At 47.9% G+C, this 20,534-nt stretch overlaps 1 protein-coding gene across 1 annotated transcript in view; it reads left to right on the plus strand.

Annotated features, from left to right (window-relative positions):
• Positions 1-235: 235 nt before the first annotated feature.
• Positions 236-20,534, plus strand: part of LOC130602326 (rho GTPase-activating protein 7-like) — a 45,220-nt gene continuing 24,921 nt past the window's right edge. Inside the window, exon 1 of the mRNA XM_057415113.1 lies at positions 236-1,004. Coding sequence (XP_057271096.1) covers positions 650-1,004 — 355 coding nt within the window. The 5' untranslated portion in view covers positions 236-649. The remainder of the gene's footprint in view (positions 1,005-20,534) is intronic.

Genomic DNA, 20,534 nt, shown 5'->3' on the forward strand with positions numbered 1-20,534 from the left:
CAGTGGCAGCGGGAGCAGGGCCTGTGCAAGCTGCCTGTTGCTGGGCAGGTCAGCCTCAAACAAAGAGGGAACAGGTCCAAAACTGAACAAATGTGTGTGGTAGGCAATAAACACATTAATGTCCAAACATGCTACTGGCATCCTCTGGTCTCCACCTGCCAGAAAGCCCAAGGGAAGCCCAAACCAGCCAGCACCCGGGTGGGTTGTGTGGTGTTTTTTGTAGCCCATCTTGTTGGGAGCCTGCTGCCTGTGTGCAACCATGCTCCCTGTAAGGACCATTCACTGTGGAGCAAGGTCAAACCGTGCTCAGCAGCCTCTGGTCGAGTCAGAATGAACGTGAGAGAGAGGTGGGTTTAAGGAAAATGTCCTTTGCTGGGTATGAGTTCCGATGCAAAAGCACAAGTTTTAGCAGGCTTTTCCCATTGCCTCTGGCAAAACTAGAGCTGTGCCAGGGGTGGTGTCCTCATTATAGTGCTGGGCAGCGTGCTCTGCACTGAGCTTGAGCATCTGGGCTGTGCTCCAGTTATCGAGGATTTCTCACTGTCAGAACCAGTGTTTTCAGCACCTCTGTGTGTTTCACTCAGCTCCATCCTCATTCAAACTACGTGTACCCTGCATTTGTGTCCTGACAGATTCCTTGCTGGTGCCCATGCCACCCACACCTTTGGCACTGTCACACTCAATCCCTGTTGTGAACTCGGTTGTAGATGCTGATGTGAGACAGCAGCCGAAGGGCCTGCTGCTGAATACCAAGGGAAAGAGAAAGGAAACGGCATGTCAAAGCCCTGCCAAGATGTGCAGAGCGGCTGGAGGGAGCTGTGACCGAGCTGCTCTTTCCCAGGGAGGATTCTCCACCCCGTCCTGGGTGGGATCTCAGCGGTCCTGCTTAAAGCCGAGCAGATGGGCTTGGAGTTCAGTTGCCCCGGGCAGGACTGCTTGCAGGGACACGGGAATAGCTTCTGCCCAGGACAGTGACACGCTGCAGTTCACCCTCCCCATGGAAGGTAGGAGGAGGTTTATTGTTTTGCCTTGATTATTCTATTTCTTTAATTTTATTACCAGAAAATGGGGCATGAGCTGTTTTGGGAGAAGGAACAGCAAAAGGTGTGGCAGTTCCCACCTGAGATGTGCAGCTTGTGTTTGGGCTTGGTTAGGCAGAAACCAAGAAGGTTTACAGTGATTTTGTTTGGGATTTAGAGAAAAAAAAATGTAGCTATTGGAAATGTTGAAGTCTGATGCTTTAGCATCTGTCACACGGGGGGCATTGAATCAGCAAAGCCTGATCTGTGAAGGAACGTGAGGGCTCTGTGCTCGGCACAGGTTTCTCCTCTAGATGGTAGCAGGTACCTATGACAGGCTCCAGTCGCTCCCGCTCTCCACAGCCACTGGGATTCGCTGGGAGGGGAAGGAGTCCTTTGGGAGTATATACACGGGTGCATGAAGACACGTCCATGTGCGCGGTGTGCTATGTGCCTCTCACACGTTATTAGCCATGAAATTCCACATCCTGGCCAAGAAACAGGGCTCTGTTTGTTCGATGAGGAATCCTGTGTCTCAGCACAAGTGACAGCGCAGAGCAGGCAAGGAGCAGGGGAGAGCACCGGGGGTTCCTCACAGGGCCACCAGGAAGCACCCTTAGTGCTCACCGCTGAAGCCTCGTCCCTGCCTGTGTGTATGACCGGGAGGGGGGAAGCTGTCCCGCCTGGCGCCGGTGGGCAGCGCAGGAGCTGGGAAGCAGCAGCGGTGCTGCTGGTGGGGAAAGCATGGGAAAGCCCTTGGGAAACCATCAGCAACGGAGAAGTGACCCTGAGCTCGGTGTCTCCCCCTGAGAGCCGATGGTAAAAGAGACGTGTTTGCAGCAGTGAGAGGGGACCCGTGGGGCAGGCACCTGTGCCAGCAGCAGTGGGATGGCACGGGCAGCGGCTGGAGGGGGCAGTGGGTGCCGCTTCATGCTGTGCTCCCAGACCCTGCCTGTCCTCCCCAGAGCAGGAGGAGGGGTTGGGGTGCAGGTCGGGTGTGTTTGCTGTCTCAGCTCTCCTGCCGTGTGCTCAGGTACCTCCAGCAGGGCCAGAGCCCCCGTGCTGGCTCAATCCTGGCATTGCTCTGGCCACCAGCTGGGCCAACTTCAGCTGCCACCTTTGCCACAGGCTTGTTTTGTAACGCTGAAAGGATCCCACAGGAACCCTGACAGATTTGCAGGAGGGTATTAAGTGTCTGCACGTCAGACAGTGCCTTTCATTCCACTGCTCATGTAAAACACTTTGTATTCTCAGGGCAGGAGGTGGAAGTGTTACAGTGAATTAGTGTCATGTCCCTTCCCAGCGATGCTCTCCTGACAGCCAGCCACAGGGCTGCTCATCCTCGCCTGCAGCGCTGCTCTCGTGTGGGCTTTGAGGACTGTTTGCCAGGACCACGACTGGGAACAACACTGCATTTCTTGTCCTTTGCCTCTCTATAAAATAAATCGCGCCGAGCTTTCAGCCCTGTGTTTGCTGATGCTCTCTGGCCAAGTTCTGAGTCAATTTATTTCTCATTGCTTTGCGTCACCCTGGCAATGTGCCGAGCACAAGAGCTGAGAAGAAACACAATTAGCTTGCTGCATTTGAGGCCAGGGCTGAGCATCCATCCATTGCTACACACACGTCTTCCAGGCAGGCGAAAAGGTCTCTTTTAAGGTAGAATATGAGTTGTCTTTTAGAAATGAATTAACTGCTGATGTCAGAAGATGGGAATGTTTTTTTTTTTTGCCAGTTATTCACTCACTTGGGGTGTGTGGCAGTGGAGAAACCTGCTGGGGTGCTGAAAAGGCCCCGTGATGCCCCTTACCAGCTGTGAGTGGGGTATCCCCTGTCCCAAGCACTCACCCTGTGGTCAGAGAGCTGTGAAGAGATGAGGAGGCCATTCTGGAAGCATCTTTATGTGCATTGCTGTTCTTGATATAACGTGCCATTCAAGCTTTTGAGTCCACCGTTCAGGAGCACTTCCAGGGTCAGCATTACCCAGCACCGGCCAAAAACCTGGCCCTCGTGGTCAGGCAGGACAGGGCTGAGCGCACACACTGCCCACTCTACCGGCTCCTCCACTGCCTCTTCAAGCATGCTTGTGTAGGAAAGGAACTTCTCTAGTGAATAAGTTATATAAATAAGTAGCTGGTTTATGCATTGAAACAAAGCTTTCTGAAAGGCAAAGCACAAAGGAAAGGCCCTGCTGACAGCTTGGCAGGCTTTGGTTGTGATGCCTGATGTCTTCTGGCTGCTGGAGCCTCGGGACCACATGTGGGTCTCAGCTGTGTTCACGAAAGTACATAAACACCTGAAGTAGGATTGGTGCTGAGCACCATGGTTTCAGCCCTGCAGGGCTGTGCACTGCAGACCTCACTGCTGCTCCCATCACCTTCCAGAAGCAGGGCAGGATCAGTGTGTTTGTATGGGTGCAGATGGTGGTTCTGAGAAGAGCTCAGCCCTCGTGTGCTGAGCAGCAGCTTCCCCAGTTCCTTCCAGCTCCCAGTTCTCACACAACAACGAGGATTCTCTTGAAATTTGACAGCTTTTCTCAGTTTTAATCCTCAGATTTGGTAATTGTTCCTTCCTTCTTTCCCAAAGCAGCACAGTAAGCGGATGATGTCCCTGATTCATGCTACCCCACCCTTGCATGATGGGCCTAGGCAAAGCCTATTGGTTTGATTTCTGTATTCAGGCTAAGATGGAATATGTCACTGATGACAATGCATGAAATCAAACAGTGTCTGAAAATAAGGGTGAAATATTAAATAAACCTTGCTATAGGATAGTAAGGAGGTGAATGTGCAATAGGGGTACACAGTGCCGGGTCTGCTGCTCCACCTCTCTGGTTACATGCAGGCTGTTCCCAGTGCTTTGGCTTCTGGAAGTGTTGGCAGAGCCACTGAGCTGGTCAAACACCAGCACTAGTTGCTGCTGCAGGATGTGGATGACAAATAGTGAATGGCCAGGCTCATATCCAACCCCATCTAACTCCTGTGCCTTGGCGCCACTGCAGCCGTGGCTCTGGAGCTGATGCCAGCAGATGCTGGCTACCTGGGGTGGGAGAAGGACAGGACCTTTTCCACCTAGAGCAGGGAAGAGCTGTCTGTTGAGGTGGATATACCGTCCCTTTCTGTGGACACTTTACTATGCCCCAGCACATCTTGGCCTAAGTAGAAATAGCCATTGTGCTCGCTGTTACACACGGATGGGTAATTCTGCATCCGAGGAGTGTGCGATACAGCAGACACGCCTGGGGCTGGCTGCCCCGGCACTTGTCAAACAAACAGCTTTCCCTGGGCTTCCCGGGTAACTTGCCACTAGATGTCACAGCGTGCTTGTGTTTGTGGAGGACCCGGGGTGCCGCTGACACTGGGGAGCCGCACCCAAGCCACCGCCAAAGTCCCTCTGTCGGACTGAAGCCCATAAATCGCATCTTGATGCCTGTTCTTTTCTTTTAGAGCGGTTTGGAAGCAGGTTTAGATTTCGTCTGTTATTCAGCAGAGAGGCCAACGAGGGGTCCATCTGCTGCCAGCCTGCAGGGTGATCCCCGTGGGACCCTCCCTGCAGGTATCCAGTGCCCTTCTCCCGCTGCAGGAGCACAACCTCTCCATTGCTTCAGCTCATCCCGCAGGAGTACACTGTGTGTGTTTGAAAAGCTCTTGCTCCAAGGGGAACGTGTCTTGCCATCGGTCCCACTCCCTCCAGCATGAGGCAAATGGGAGCCAGAGCTCGTGCAGCTGCCTGGTGCTGACCTCTGCCTAAACCATATCCAACAGCTATTTATAGGCACAGGAAACCATGCTGGACCTTGTGCTTCCTTTCTCATCCCAGCTGCATCTTTAATCAGCTCAGCAGTGCAGGGAACATTGATTTTGTGTGCTTTTTCAGAGAACTTTGTGCTGAGCAGGGGTAGAATGTGTACACAGTCAGGTTTGGGCAGGCTGGTGATGAGATAGGCAAGTCATCTTCTGAACTTGTCACGGCTTTATGAAGAAATGGGTATATTGTTAAAAGTCTAGAAGTAGATTCGAGTGTGCTGCATTTGCTGAATAAATAAGTAGTAAAATCATGGGATGGTTTGGGTTGGAAGGGACTGTAAAGATCATGTAGTTCCATCCAACTCTTTTCTTCTCCACATATCAAGAAACCAAAGCTGTTCCCATGCTGGCTCTACCTGCTATGTCAACATGTGAAGATGCTCTCATAAGGTGTAAGGGTTTTATGAAAGGGTCTAGGACTTAATGAAAACATTCCTAAAAAGCGTGTGGTTTTCAAAAGTTACCTAGGAAGAAAACTCCTTTTGAACCCTAACGCCCTTCAATCCATGGCAGATCCACTCTGGCAGTCACCACTGAAGCTGTGGACCCAGCGGGTCTCATCAGAGAGGGCTTTCTATGTTCCACGCTTCAACTGGTTTAGGCTAATAGTGACAGAAGATAGACAGCTGTTTAAAGAAGCTGGCAGGAGAAGTCACCAGGATTTTCCTTGAACTGCTTCCAAACTAGGACGTCAAACAAAGAAGAACTTGGAGAAACTGAAATGACACCTTGTGACCTGAATGTCAGGCATCGTGCTGCACGCACAGGGAGGAGATGTTCTCTGCCACAGAGAGGATGGATGGAGAACAGCTGCTGATCACTCACTACTGTTCATTTTCACCACATTATCATTTTGCTTCATCTGGGATTGTCCCCCCATCCATAGCACCAGTCCAGAGTACATACAAATCTCCTTTAGCCACAGTTAGTGACTGTGCCTTAATACTAGGAGCCTCCCAAAATACTTACTGTGCTGCTTTCTCCTTAGAGAATGAGCCCTGAGCCACCCTAGGAACCTGCAGGAGCTACCACAGCCAAAGGTGCTTTGAGCAGAGCAGGTTGCTTCTCTGGAGAAGAAGGGCTTATTGGTTAGGGATCACCCTCTGGAGCTGGGAGGTTGGAGTCCAGTTCAGCTCTAGGGAATGGTGTATCTTCACCGCATCACTCCCCTGTTTTGGTGGGGGTGGAATGCTCAGGATATCGGCAGAGAAGAGAAAAGGTGAGATACATATAAACACCAAGAACAGCAGCAAAAGCTTTTCTGGCCTCAGTGTCCTAAGGCCTGGTTTTGGAGGCAGTCGTGCATCGTCTGTGGGCTGGTAGCAGTTCCTAAGGGATGGCTGGGGCTGTGTTCCCTTGCCCAGTCTGGTGAACACAGCATCTCTGCAGCAGGCAGGAGCAGCCCAGCACTGGCTCCACATGCCCACCCTGGTCCAGGGGATGGGCAGAGGTGGGAGCTGGGGATTGGCATCACCCTGGCTCCAGCTCCGAGCAGCCAGCGCCTGCAGGGACCATCAGCCCGAGCCTCAGCTAGTGCCAGAGTGCAGGCAGGAAGCCTTCTCCTGCCTGGAGATACAGGTGGCACGGGAGGGCGGTGTTGTCTCCCAGATTTCCTTCTGTAGGATGAGGCTGGGGCTTAGAACAGCAACAAAATCCCAACACTTAAAAAATTAACATAAATCTCATTTTCTGCAGGTATCACCAATCTCAGATTAATTCTGCAGTATGGCCATGCTGCTGCAAGGCTCTCACACTGCTGTGCTTAATATATACCAGTGCATGTATTAAATGTATTTCTGGATTCATTAGGGCTTCTCAAGGAGAATGCAGACAATGTGCAGGCTGGCAGGCGGCTGGCGCAGGGCTCTGAGGGAGGAACCTGTGGGCACGCAAACGTGCAGGGCCTCAGGATCCCTTCCACTTTCTTTTTTGTACTGTTCTGTCACCCTCGCATGTGTCAGTGTTTTATTTGCACCAGTGGAAGAGCCTGGAGCCAGGCGATTGAAACTCCCTGAGGAAAGCCCTGGGTACTCTGAGGGGGACATGGTCAGCAGGGCTCTGAGGAGCAACTTCCCTAAGGCTGTGTGAGTGCTCCTGGCAGAGAAGTGCATCAGCTTCTCCCCCTCCTGAACTCAAAACCTGGCTTTTGCCCACTTACCCTTCTGGATTCATACATTCAGGCTGGTTTCCCTGCGGCTGAGCACAGTGCCCCTGGAGCTGTGACCTGCTGGTGCCAGGAGAGTCTGCACTTACTAGTTTAGAAGGAAGCTGCCTCTTCAGTTTGCTTCTGGGCTCCACATTCCGAGCTGCTTCCTGCTCCTGAGGGGCAGAGCTTGTCCATCTCTGGGAAAGGGAAATTCATCCCTGGGGCCTTTACAGGAAGCAGATGGATGGCGGAAATGGGGGTGGATGGGTGGATGGTTCTGCTCCAGCGGCCATGCCTCTCCACATGAGAAGGCAGTGATGATGCCCCACAGCCAGCAAAGTCTCCATGTGGAAACCCCCAAACCCATCCTGTGCCCAGAGAAAGTGCACAGGAGAGGAGCTGCCCAGTATCTGCCTGACTCAAGTCTCTGGCCCAGCATCAGCCCGGTTGACTCAGTGGGCATTTTCCCTTTGGCTTCAGAGCTGTGGGATTGTTCCTGCATGACCTGCTGCCCAGAGCCCAGGATCTGCCTGTGCGGTCAGGCGCAGCAATGACCTAGAATGCGGGGAGCCTGCTGGGGGTGAATGGGAAAGACTTGGACTGAAATCCCAAGGCTGCTGAGCATCTCCAGAGCCTCCAGCAGAGCCCACGTGCAGCCCCAAGTGTGGCATCCCTGCGGTCACGGCAGCAGCTGGCACAGGCGGGATGTGCTGCTGCCAGGAGACAGGGCAGGCTATGTGCAGGAGGAGAGGTCGCGCCTCCTCCTGTTCAGATGCTTGCAAAAAATGCATGAGCATTTTAATGGAAAACTGACTGAGGGACCCATGTGACTGAGGACACAGGGAATACGGCACCAGCACAAACACGGTTCTGACAGCTGAGAGCTTTGTGGTCAGGTAGGGCTGGTAAGCATGCTGCTTGCCAGCAGCTCGTTCTGAAGCTCAGCAGCCAACAGGCACGTTCTCAGTGCCACACACAGGGACGTGCCTACTCCAAAGCTGTTGCCAGTGTTATGCCAGCAAAGATGTCAGAGCCAAGTCACTGGGTGTCTTTGATCTTGGGTTCTCCCAACATAGTGCCAATAGGCAATAAGCTGTGTCCTTCAAGTGGGGGAAGCAGCATTTCCAGCAGTGGATGCTGAAAACTATGACACTAAAATCAGGAGATTTTTTTGAGTATTAATAGTAGCAGACTGCCCAGTGCTGGGTTACCTATGCAGTGAAATTAGCTATTCATATCTAATGTCAGCCCTGCTCTTGACTCTTTCTCCCCTTTAGCGAATCACGGATGCTCCCCAAGCTGCTTTCTAGCCATATGTTAAGTTGATATAATGCTGCTTTTAAGTCTGTGCAATTACTCAATTACTTCTGCATCTGATTGTAAGTAATATGCCTTTAGGGCTTCCATTCAGTTTTGCCCATTGATTTGCTGTGTGACCTTGAGCACAACATCAAACATACTTTTAATATTCAAAGGAATTATGCTCATTTATGCTCATGCTCTCCCCAACTTCTCAAGCAGAGTCTGCTTGTTATTTACTGCAGAATGTAAAGACAGAAGGTAACCTCTTCTCAAACACAAAAGAGACATGGGAGCCTAATTCCATTCAAATTCACCTCCAGTGATTTTCAAAGGAGCTTGAAGAGCCTAAGAGATACTAGTGAAAATGTCACCCTAGCTGTACCTCCAGGGCCTGGCATTACAGACACCTGGATTACTGAGACAAGCTCCCTTTTCGATCCACCCTGATTGCTGCAGAGCTTGCAAAGCATTAAGCATGCACATACTTAATGTCTGCTAGTGCTGGAGGGGGAGGAAGCCTCAAAGTGAAAACCTTTGTGCATTTGAAAGTGTTCTTAAGAACTTAGATGGCTCAGCGAAGCCCAAGGCTGAGCAATAACAGCTTCCCCCAGCTCCTGGGGAGACATTCTGGAGGGTGCTCTCTTCCTTGCAGTCACCTGCATGTTCCGTGCACTGCAGAGAGGAGCTTCTGAATCAAGGCATGGTGTCTGTCTGAAGAGAGGTCTTCTGGAAGAATGAGTGGTCAAGGGAGAAGTGTGACTCGAGCTTGCCCTGTCACTAGGATTAGCCCCTGACTGTGATGATCTGTGGCTTTTAAAATCACAGAATGGCTTGGATAGGAAGGGACCTTAAAGCTCCTCCAGCTCCAACCCCTGCCATGGGCAGGGACCCCTTCCACTAGAGCAGCTTGCTCCAAGCCCCTGTGTCCAACCTGGCCTTGAACACTGCCAGGGATGGGGCAGCCACAGCTTCTCTGGGCACCCTGTGCCAGCGCCTCAGCACCCTCACAGGGAAGAGCTTCTGCCTAAGATCTAACCTGAGCTTCCTCTGTTTCAGTCTGAACCCATCACCCCTTGTCCTATCACTACAGTCCCTAATGAAAAGCCCCTCCCCAGCATCCCTATAGCTCCCCTTCAGATACTGGAAGGCTGCTCTGAGGTCTCTACACAGCTTCTCTTCTCCAGGCTGAACAGCCCCAACTTTCTCAGCCTGTCTCCACACAGGAGGTGCTCCAGCCCCTGATCATCCTCATGGCCTCCTCTGGACTTGCTCCAACAGTTCCATGTCCTTCTTACATTGAGGACACCAGAAGTGCCCACAGTGCTGCAGTGGGGTCTCACCAGGGCAGAGGGGCATGCTACACACTTCTGAGCATTTTCCCTTGTGCATGTTTGTGTAAGGAGAAACTGTTTTTTTCTTTAACTTCATTGGAAGATCACTGGGAATAACACGGGCAGGAAGCAAACCTGTTTTCTGAGTACCTGAAGAACTTGTACCTCAGTTTCTGTGTATGTTAACTGACAGTAAGTGAGGCTTGGGAAAGCATCCAGTCTGGGTTTGACCTGGGAACCATTCTGTGAATAAGCAAATGCAAACAACCTTTCCTAGACATGTTCTTTGCAAGCCCACCCTTAGAAGACACCTCTGTAACGGTGTCAGTCTGGACAGCACTGGCAGTTCTCTCCTTCGTACTCAGCAGTTACTCTTAGGGTACAAATAGCTTCCTGGGGCCAGGGGGCGAATTGCTGGGGAGCCACATAGCACATAGAGTGAGGACATCTGTAAATAGGAGCTGTGCCATGCAAGCTGGTTCTTTGAAAGTGCTGCATGCTCCTTGCCTGTGGAACAGCACTGGGATAGATGCGATGTGTAATTCCTACAGCTACTCCAGCTTCTACACAGCAAGCCCTCAAACCACTGAGTTATCCAATATCAGTGAAGGGCAGTGAAAGCCTTGAGTGGTTTAAATAAGTAAAGCTAGCAAACCTCAGCTGTCTTCTGATTATTTTCTTTGAATCTGCTTCCTTTTCATTGCTTTTTTTATCCTGAGACATAAATAATGTGAAATTCCAGATCACCCATGGGTCCGAAATGTAGCTGCAACAGGGACTTCTGCCAACTTTTACAAAAGGATTTTGCTAGCATGAAAGAAAAATAGCTCATGCATAATAAACACTCCTCCTGCCCCATGTTATCCTTCTGCATTTAAGGTCAAACATCTCTGAAAAGAGAAAAGATAAAGGAGATGCAGAGAGTCAGCTGAAACAACAAACCAAACCTCTGTGTGAAGAGCCTCCCATCAGGGTTTGGGGGTTTAAACTCTTTGCAGCTACCACCACATCTTCTCCCTTGCCTGAATAATGCTGGGCAGTGCTTTCCTTTATACTGGTGTAAATCTAGCTCAAGCCTTGCCCCTGCCCACACTTTGTCCCTGGGTGCCCAGCAGGGCAGCCTGTGCTATCAAATTCATCACGCGTGTAAATCTATGCAGGACTTCTGCCCAGTTCTGTCAATTTGACTTCAGATGCCCTCAGAGCAGCTCCTCTGGACTCTAGCTGGTGCAATGCAGGCTGAATCTGGCTTAGTACATGCTGCTGTACCCTCCATGGAGGCTCCAGCCAAGAGCTGGTAATAAACTGATGGTTTTGAAATCCTTCCAGTTTTCTTTTTCTTAGTGATAAGATTTCTCTCTGTCCTGCCAGAGAAAATACCTGCAGGTTTCATTATCAGCTTCTGCTGCTGAACTGATTATGCATTTAGAATGGCTAAAGTAGGGCTTCTTCTTTATAGATAATGAGTAGAATACTTATCTCCTCCTTATATTAACTTCTTTCTCCAAGCCCATGCCCTCCTGATTCAAGGAAGACTGGTGAATATTTAAGATGTGGTGGGAGCATGCCGGAGATGAGGTATTCGTATGGTGGCCAATTTCAAATTCTACTGGTGTTTAAGTGAAGATGCTAAAATGCACTTGAAAGCGGACTGGCGGCAGGAAAGAGCTTGTGGGCAGTCAGGGGCTGCTTGAGCTCCATGTGCTGGGTCAAAGCACAGCTGCCTTCTTCCTGCCAGCCTGTGAGCTGCATGGCATGCACGACATGAGGTGGTCTTGGGGGATTCTGGTATTTTGGAACCCTCCAGGCTTTCCCCTAGGTGCAGTCAGAGAAAACATCAATTTTCAGGGATATTTCTGATCCAACACACTCTCTTTTGATCATTTTCTAGAGTCTGGGCAATCCTGACTACTTGTAAAGTCATCTCTTCAGCTTGTTTTGATACCAGAAGTTATAAGCAAAATAGTTCAGCCCCACTGACTCCTGTCTGCTGGCACCACCTGGACCTAGAAACCCCAGCTTACAAATAGTGGCTGCTCAAGTGTGCAGAGCACTGGGGGAGGCTGTACTCGTGTGAATGCCCACACGTGAGCTGTGGCACTCCCTAACACTGGTCTGCACATGGAGGCTTCTTTACCTTTCTGACTCTGCAAACTCCATTCTGTGGATTTTCCCCACCTGCCCCCTGGCAAGGGGCTCTGCTTTCACAGGGGAGCACGGCCCCCTTTGATGCTCACTGCTGTGTTGAGAAAAGGGCTGAATTCCTCTTGTTTCTTGAAATAAACCTGCAAACCCCTTGACCTTCCTGAGCTGGAGGGATGTGTTTACAGATTGCTTAATTCCATTGTCTTCCTGAGCATGTGAGAGAGATGGCACTGGGATGAAGGGAAAGGGAGCCAGAGAGCTTGTGACCAGCCCATTTCAGTATCAGAGGTAAGACACCTATGAATCCCATCCACTTTGCAATGTGCAGCCATTCCCATTAATTTTTGGAGGGTCAAGGAAAGGAATTATTTAATGGAGCCTATATAAAGGTCATAACTCAGCCGTATGCCAGAAAATAATCATCTGTTTTTCAGATGCGTTTCATTGTGTTTCATCTCTATTTGCAACATCTTCCGGTGCTTGTAGACTTCTAGAAAAATACCAGGATATCATTCTGCGGCAGCATTGCCACTGTTACACATCTTTACACTTCGATCCCTATCTCAAGTCTGGGTAGCCAGAAGAAACAAAGCTTATCAGAGGATGAAAGAGGCAAAACACATGGGGGGTGAGATTACTATACCTAAATTAAAGTGTATAGCTTTCTTTAAAGGCCTTAGCAGCTGGAAGAAACTCTACGGCAGAAACCATCTTCACTCTGAGGCTGTAGCACAGGCAGGTCCCGTGGGTATCATCACCAGGTACTTGTAATAATGTCACCATTTCCAGGACTCTTAGCATGAGCAGCATGGCAGGCGAGGAATTGCTAAGGGTAGCTGACTGAGGATAATGGATAGTAGGATGAAATTGAGAGGAAAAACTTAATTGGAATTAACTAGCTGAGAAAAGCCTCTTGATCTGTCAGTGAAATTGCTTCCCAAGAGCAATGGTGTAGTCCCAACCACGTGGGCATTTAAAGCCAGTCTAATGCCTGTGATTCCCTCAGTTAAGTGGAGTATCCCAATAATTGGAAGTGACACAAAGATTTATCTTCTTTGATTGACTCACTTTCAGAGAGGCTCATCTCTTTGTGGTGCTGCAGAGAGCTTTTGGGGCAGCTGTTTGCACTCAAACTGCCAGGAGCTGACAGTGTGTATCCATTGCAGCTCTTCAGATGTGTTCTTTGAAAAAACACCTAAATCACCAGAGTAGACAGTACTAATCAGTTTGCAGGAAAATGGAGCATCCTTACCTGGGGCAACCTGCTATCAATCTTGCTGTGCCAAAGCTCCGTTATCATACAGAAGTAGAGAGCCATTTAGGTGCATTACTGCCAAATGCCCAATCAGCCTGAAAAATTGGGCTGATTTTAGCCAAGACAATAAAAGGAAAACGTGTTTTGCCAAATGTATAAAAACAAATGGATGGTATTTCAGCAGAAGCTTCCATTTACGATAGAGTAGGATTAATCACAGCAAGATGATGGGAGTGGCATCCCACTGTGATAGCAGAAAAGCCAACGTGCAGCACCAAGCTGGCCCTGGAAGGTGTGTTTGTACTCACACTGCCCATTCACCTGCTGGTGACCGTGTACAACACCAGTATATCTCCTCTCTTGCTCTGCCTCCTCTGATTCAGCACACCTCTTCAGCACACCTTCCCCTTGTGTTTTGGTTCTTTCTAGACAGTGTAGATATGGCCTGGGAACTGGGGTGCCACTTTCGCTGTGGTGAAGCACAGCACTTGGGAAATCAGAATTTATGGCAATATTATATCTCAAGATGATTAGGGCATGAGATTTATTAGATAGGCCTAAATGCTTCAGGTTGGAAGAAGGCAGGAATTCGCTGTTGTGAGCAAATACGAAGTCTGCTTGGCACGTTTGATGATTGCAGCACCCGGACAAGCTTCTGGTAGTATCTGGTGGTTGTTACTTCACGCTTGCACGGCTGCGGGAGGACTGACTCACAGCCTGGCTGCTGAGGCAGCCTCCCAGCAGCACAGCAGCCTGTGGGCACACATTTGTGTGGAGGAGACACCAGGGAGAGGAGCCAGAGCAGCGCTGCTGGCTCCCACCGGTTTCCTTTGTGCAAGCCTTCCCCCCTGGCTGTTTGCTCAGACGTGTCCGCTTGCAGCCCAAAGGAGCAGCTTCCCTGTGCTTCCAGCCTCTGCCCACCTGGAAAAACCTCGGAAGGCTCCTCTGACGCTTCAGGCTGGATGGAGACTTGCTCCTCCTTACAGCTCTAGGGTCACGAATGGGCAGCGTGCTCTCGCTCCGCACCGGCCCCTGCCTGCCTGCAGGCTGACACGGGAGGTGTGGGGTGCGCGGCCTTTCCTCTGCTCAGGATGGGTGTGTGTGAGCAGTCCGTGTTCTTGCCCGCTCTCCCTACTGCTGCTTGGCCCCGCATGGGGAGAAAAAGGAAGCGAGAGAGCAAAGCAGATGGGAAAATCGGAAGACTGCTCCCCAGGGACACAGCCACAGCCCGTGATGGGGCTTGGGCACCACGGGGGGTTGCACACTTGGGAGGTGGGGCAATTTGGCACTGCCCAGCTCTATTTTGAAGCCATTCAAGGTTTCAAGGTCTTCAAGTGTGCAGAGACAGGTTTGCCTTTTGCATGATCAGTTGCACTGTTATGCCTCTGCTGTTCAGTGCCTAAATGAGACCCAGTTAGGGAAATGAATGTAAATGAGAGATGCTAATGTTTTGCCTGGAATGTTGTCAGGTATAGCACTCGAAGGAGAATATTCTGATTTACTTTTGAAGAGTAAATGGTTATAAAGGAGTTAGTTTGCATCTCACTGAAGCATTTGTTTTCAAACTGCTCTTTTTTCTGCTGTGAGAAGGTTGGGTTAAATATATCTATATAGAGACAGGTGGTTATATAGATACAGATGATGATATAGATGATATAGATAGATACAGATATAGATCTATATATAGATATATTCTATATTAATCTATATCTATATATATCTATATTCTAATCTATATCTATATTATATAGATATAGATAGATATAGGTATAGATGATATAAATATAGATATAGATACAGATATAGATATAGATATATAATAGACCCAGTGAGAAAATGCTGAAAATTTAAGGTTACCATTAAGGAGAGAGTTGATAGAAGATGGTTATTTAAAGATTTAGAGAGACAGCAAGCAATTTAGGCTTTGGGTGAGATCTGCAAAGCTAGAGCCAATAGGTACCCCAAGGAATTTTATTACACAGATGTATATTCCTTACAATACTCTCTTCTGTTAAGTTTTTTTTTTTCATTCCTTCTACCATTTGTAAAGTCCTCTCCGTAGATCCTATGTTCTGTTTAGCCTGACTGTCTCTGTATATGGGCCCTTGGGTTACCAAGTAAATCCTTTTCTCATAATGAAACAGCCATTCAGCCCGGAATGTCCCAGTGAATCATGTGGACATGGGCTGGGCTAATGGAGAGCCCTTTAGCTGAGGGACATGGGCCAAATCCAGCCGGTGATGGCCACCAAAGCTGCCCAGGAAAGGCACCTGCTGTAGAAGGCTCTGCTCTGGCTCAGACACCCGCAGCGGAGCTGCAAGCACCCCCTCTATCTGTGCTCCATTTGGCTGCTCTGCATTTTGCTCTGCCCCACCACTCCCAGGCTGCTTTCCCACAGCTCTTCTCCTTCTGAAGGTTCTGAAGAGTGCTGGCCTGGAGCTGCCAGCTCCTGTGACAAGCCACAGGTCCTGCTGCTCCCCATGATGGGCAAGGGTGCAAGTAAACAAACACTGTTGTAGAAGGATTCAGTCTTTACGAAACCCAGCTTTATGAAACCTACACTGCCTGGCTTTTAACAGCAGCAGCCCTGAGTTACATGGCTGGACAAGACACAGTGCAGAGATGAATTTCCTTTAATTTGTTCCACAGTAACTCACCATTTAATTTAACTGAGCCGTCCCTTGTTCTCCTGTGCTGGAATGATGGATTGTGAAATGCACTCCTTTAAATTAATCCAGACGCTTGATTTCTGTCAGCAGAGTAATCTCCCTCAGTGGTATGCTAAGTATGCTTTTAAAAGGTATGGTGAATATGAATGATATGCACTTGGTTGGTGATTTAAGTGTTTACACTTTCTAAACAGCACAGAAAAAACAAATATGGCTCAGTTGCATGTTTTTATAACCTCTCTGAAGTGATCGCTCAAATAACATCAAAAGGACTCAAATGGATTTCTAAATTTGACGGCTCAAGTGAGGGCAACTCCCCTCTCATCAGAGAGCCATCAATCTGAAATGGGGCTGAGCAAAGCTCACAATATTTCTGATTGCAGGGCTTCCATAGATCATCCAGAAAGGTTTCTACTGGAGCCATTAATGGTAAAATATTTCATGTGGATGCCGTGGCTATTTGATGTTGCAAAGGATCAGTGCTCTTTTTTTTTTTATCTCCCTATCTTTTTCTTTTGCTGTTTTTACTTCTTAAAGATGAAGTGGGCATTTCTGGAGAGGAGAATAAGAGGGAGTATGTGAGCACTTTGTATTTCTATGCTATCTCCTTTACAAGAGCTGCTAAAATTTATAGTGAAGTTGAGTAAGTGATACTGATGTAAACCAACCCATCATGTCCTACCAGCCCAGACACGCTCCCACTCTGTGTTATCAGGGGTAACAGCTATCTGACTGGCACAGTTAGACACTGCACAGCATTCCCTGTGTCCAGCTGGAACCTGACAGCAGTAGTTATTCTTAAATGTGGGAAGACAAGAGCAATCCTCCTGTTACTGAAATATGTGGCAATGCTTTTCAAGCAAAGGTAAATGTCCCTCAACTTTTAGCAACACAAGCTGTAGTATACACTTGCCTACCCAGTCATTCTTGGCAGGTTTACACCTACAGACAATGGCACATCTAACAGCTGACATTGACTGAAATCTGGGTTCCTGTGTTGTATGTAGGGGCAATGTGCTGGAAAGGGCACCTGGAGTCAGGCAGCCTGAAGCCTTTTATTTCACTGCCGGTGGCACAGGCAGAAGTGGTATTTTCTCTGCCAAACAGATTTAGATCATACTGAGAAATATGTAAAAGGCTTGTATTATCTGAAATAATAGGTCAAGATGTTTTGTGGAAAGTGAGGGCACAGATTACAAGGTGATTGCATGTGCTGACAGGATAATGTACTTTTTTCTTGACCCTTCTAAAGCCTTTACATATGGAATGCACATTTGACTTGTTATCTTGCCTAGGCAGGTAACATGTACTTTATACCTTCCAAATCTAACTCTACACCAGCCTGTGACATCTGACTCAGGAATCCCATGGACATTTGGCAAGCAGAGGAAATGGTGTGTGCATTTTCTACTATTCTGGCTTAGCCACCTTTATCTGCTCAAAAAAGAAAGTGAAGAGTTGAAGTCTGCTTCATACTTCTTGCCAGCCCTCTCTCAGGATAGCACAAACTGATGTGATCTGCCAATTCCATGTCCTGTAATAGCCAAGACATCTAAGGAAAAACTGTTTGGCTTAATAAGGCAGAAATTATGTGATGCCTCCATAGAAACAAGAACGTACGCACCCTCCCATCATGTGCATGCTGGCACCAAGCTTTACTTCAGTCCTAAGCAAGGACTGGGTACTGCTGACATCTGCAATGGGCTAAAGCAAATCAACGTCTTTTGATCTGAAGTGCGTTTATTAATGGGTTTAGTGGTTCAGGTTGTTTAGTGTCAGTATTTCTTTTTTTAATATCTTAACAGCAATCTTCAAATTCAACAAGCATAAAATGCTCTTAGGTTTTGAAAGTCTGTTATAGCAAAGCAGCTCAAGAACCAGCCCAAAGGCTTTAATGTCTTAAAGGCAAGCTTTACAGGCCTTGCTGTGTTCCCAAATCAGAAACTGATTATAAAACTGTTTTGCAGGAGTGCCTGGATGGTAGATGTCTTTTACGCCCATCACCTGGCAGTGGAGACCTTGTGGTCAACTAGAGGTGTTATGGAAGGTGCAGTCATGTATCTTAAATGTCTATTGAATGAAAATTAAAACCTAGCTGGGCTTTTGTCCTCACGCAGCTGTGTGACTGCACCATTGGCTCAGTTAGTCTGCAGACCCAGGCTTACAGCCTCTCTTGGAACAAGTGCTTGTTAGCCAGAATGGGTGCTAAGAGAGGCTGAAGGACCTAACAGAGATCACAGAACCAAAACTGGGTGTTGATGCCTTTGGTAGTGACTTTGGGTTGTTTGTTAGCTCCTAAACTGCAAATCACAACCAAACCATGGCTGAGGCTCGGTCTCTCAGACACTGTGAGTACCTGGCTTGTCTCACAAAGGACTTTTTGTTGGGCTCTGAGGTGCTTGCATGAGTTGGTGTGAGCCTCAGGCCACTCGGCGTGCTGCTACAGTGCTGTGGGCCAACCAGCTCAGGTACTCTTGACGTTTCTGGATGTCTTCTAAGCATGTAATGCTGATAGAAACGTTGTTTAAATATTTGTGAGTTATTTAAAAATAGTGCGTCAAATAAGCAGCCTTGTGACGCCCGACAGATATGTGGCTCAGCAAGTGCTTTGGTCGAGAAGGAAGAGGTCAGCATGAGTTATGTACACAACTTCAGCTCTGATGAGAGACATGCTGGACCCATAAAACGCAGAGCTGGATCCATAAACCACATAAAACTGGTGTCCCCCCCATACACAGGGGGCTGAGGTGAGGGGTTTCGGTGGTGCTGAGCAGCCAGAGTTGAAGGAATGCTCAATCCACAGCAGGTCCCATGGCAAAATGGACAGGGGGATTGAGTGCGCCCTCAGCAAGTTTGCCGATGACACCGAGCTGTGTGGTTCGGTTGATGAGCTGGAGGGAAGGAATGCCATCCAGAGGGACCTGGACGCGCTGGTGAGGTGGGGCAGGAGGAGGCTGCCCAGGGCTCTGTGTGCACCAGTGCTTGGTAGCTGGGGAGCTCAGGCAGACAGGCAGAGACAGGCAAGCTGTGCTGGAGCTCCAGGCGCCTCTGCCCCTTCTGAGCTATTCAGGCTCTCTGAATATTCCCCTGCTTGGTGCCCATCTGCAGTTTTAGGCAACTAAATATCAGGAAGCTCAAGGGAATGAATTTGCAATCCACGATTCAAGCCTTTCAGCAGTTTCTCCTCAGTATTACATAGACCATTTTTTTGTCAGGCCGGGTGGGAGCTGGACAGTGGGGAAATGGTGTTCCTGTGATAGATGTAAAAACTGGACATTATTAATTATATTAAATACTTATTTGATGAACTTTAAGATAGTCATTAAGTGTTTAAACGTTGTTTTCCTCTATGCAGTGCATTCTCTTCTTTCACTAAACAGGTATCTTGTAGAGATTAAAATAAGCCATCAGGCATTGCTGAGTCCTGTCGTAGTCTATTAAGGAGGCTGAGCCTGCTGTAACGTTTGAATCTGGTTTAATGTTGCCTTTAAATCTATTTGACACAAATTCCAGACCTGTTGTAAAAATAAGGCCCATGATTAAAGCACCACTGTCGTTCTTTCCAAGGCTTTTTCACTTTCTAGAATTGCTGCAAAGGAAATGATTTTTAAAGCATTCACAATATTGACCTGTTTCTTGGCTCTTGTCACAATCCATATAATGGCTGCAATGGGAGATCCTCTGTAGTTACTTCTCTAGCTGGCACATTTTGCACATTTGGAAAATGGCTTTACAAGTGACTACTGCAATTTCACACTTTGCCTCACAGATTCTGACCTGAAATCCCCTTTCTTTTCTTCCTTTTTCCTATTTTTTAACTCATTGGTTGTTTTATTTTGGTTCTCTTTGATATTTTCTTCCCCTTTAAAGTGCCAAAGTGAGAAGCCAAAATGAGTCTCAGCTTCTCTGAGATCCAGACACAAGCTGTTCTGCTTTTCAGATGAAAATGCTACATCTACTTATGGAATTCATTGAGGCTATTTTTTGAAGTCTTTTGGATATTGTTTCTCTGAAATGGCAATTGCATTTTCAGGAGTTTTCTCTAGGCCTAACATTAATAATTGAAATGAAAAGTTTAGCCATATGTCATAGAAGAAAACCACAAACGCAGAAAAAAAATTGTGTTTTCTGGAAAGGTCTCAAAGATTTCAGTGAATTATCTGCTGATAAACTCGAGCTGGAAAAATAGAAATGACATCAGTTGTATCGGTCCATAATCTCTAATGATAGATTTGGCTCCAACACCACCCTTTTTTCCTTCTCTCTTGTTTACACATTCCTGGGAACATGTTGGTAAACACTCATCAAATATCTCTGGAAATAGTTTCAGCCTGTGGGGGGATGAAAAGCAATCAGAATCACTGTGATGTGAGTTGTTCATAGCAAACAGCAGTTTGTAGCTGTAGGCGAGATCTTTTGGTCCCCAGGTATTCATCTGAACAAGAAGATGGCCACAAATGCTTGCAAATAATAAAGCAAGGATGTGAACATGGCCAGGCTGTTGTCAAGAATTCAGGCAAGTAATTGTTAAGCCTGTTTAATCAGTGTTCTACCAAAACCTCATCACCTTTCAGATTTTACTATTCTAATTCGCAGTCTCATCAATACATTATCAAGATTTCCTAATTTTATACATTCTAGTGCTTCTTATTCATGTGAACTGTTGTACCTGGCTCTCCTGTAATAAAATACTACATGTTCCTCTGCATCACATTGTTCACATCGCTCACATTGATGGCAATACCACATTGATGGTAACAACAACAGACCACCAGTTCCTAAACACTGAAATTCAGATGCTTTCAATTCTGTGTCACTTATTTAGCTCAAAAGCAAAAATTTCTTGGAAAAACTCACAAGGAAA

The sequence above is a fragment of the Pezoporus wallicus genome, unplaced genomic scaffold, assembly GCF_028554395.1.
Source record: "Pezoporus wallicus isolate ANWC-B61680 ecotype Strahan unplaced genomic scaffold, APGP_CSIRO_Pwel_v1 contig_4161, whole genome shotgun sequence".
Lineage (NCBI taxonomy): Eukaryota > Metazoa > Chordata > Aves > Psittaciformes > Psittacidae > Pezoporus > Pezoporus wallicus.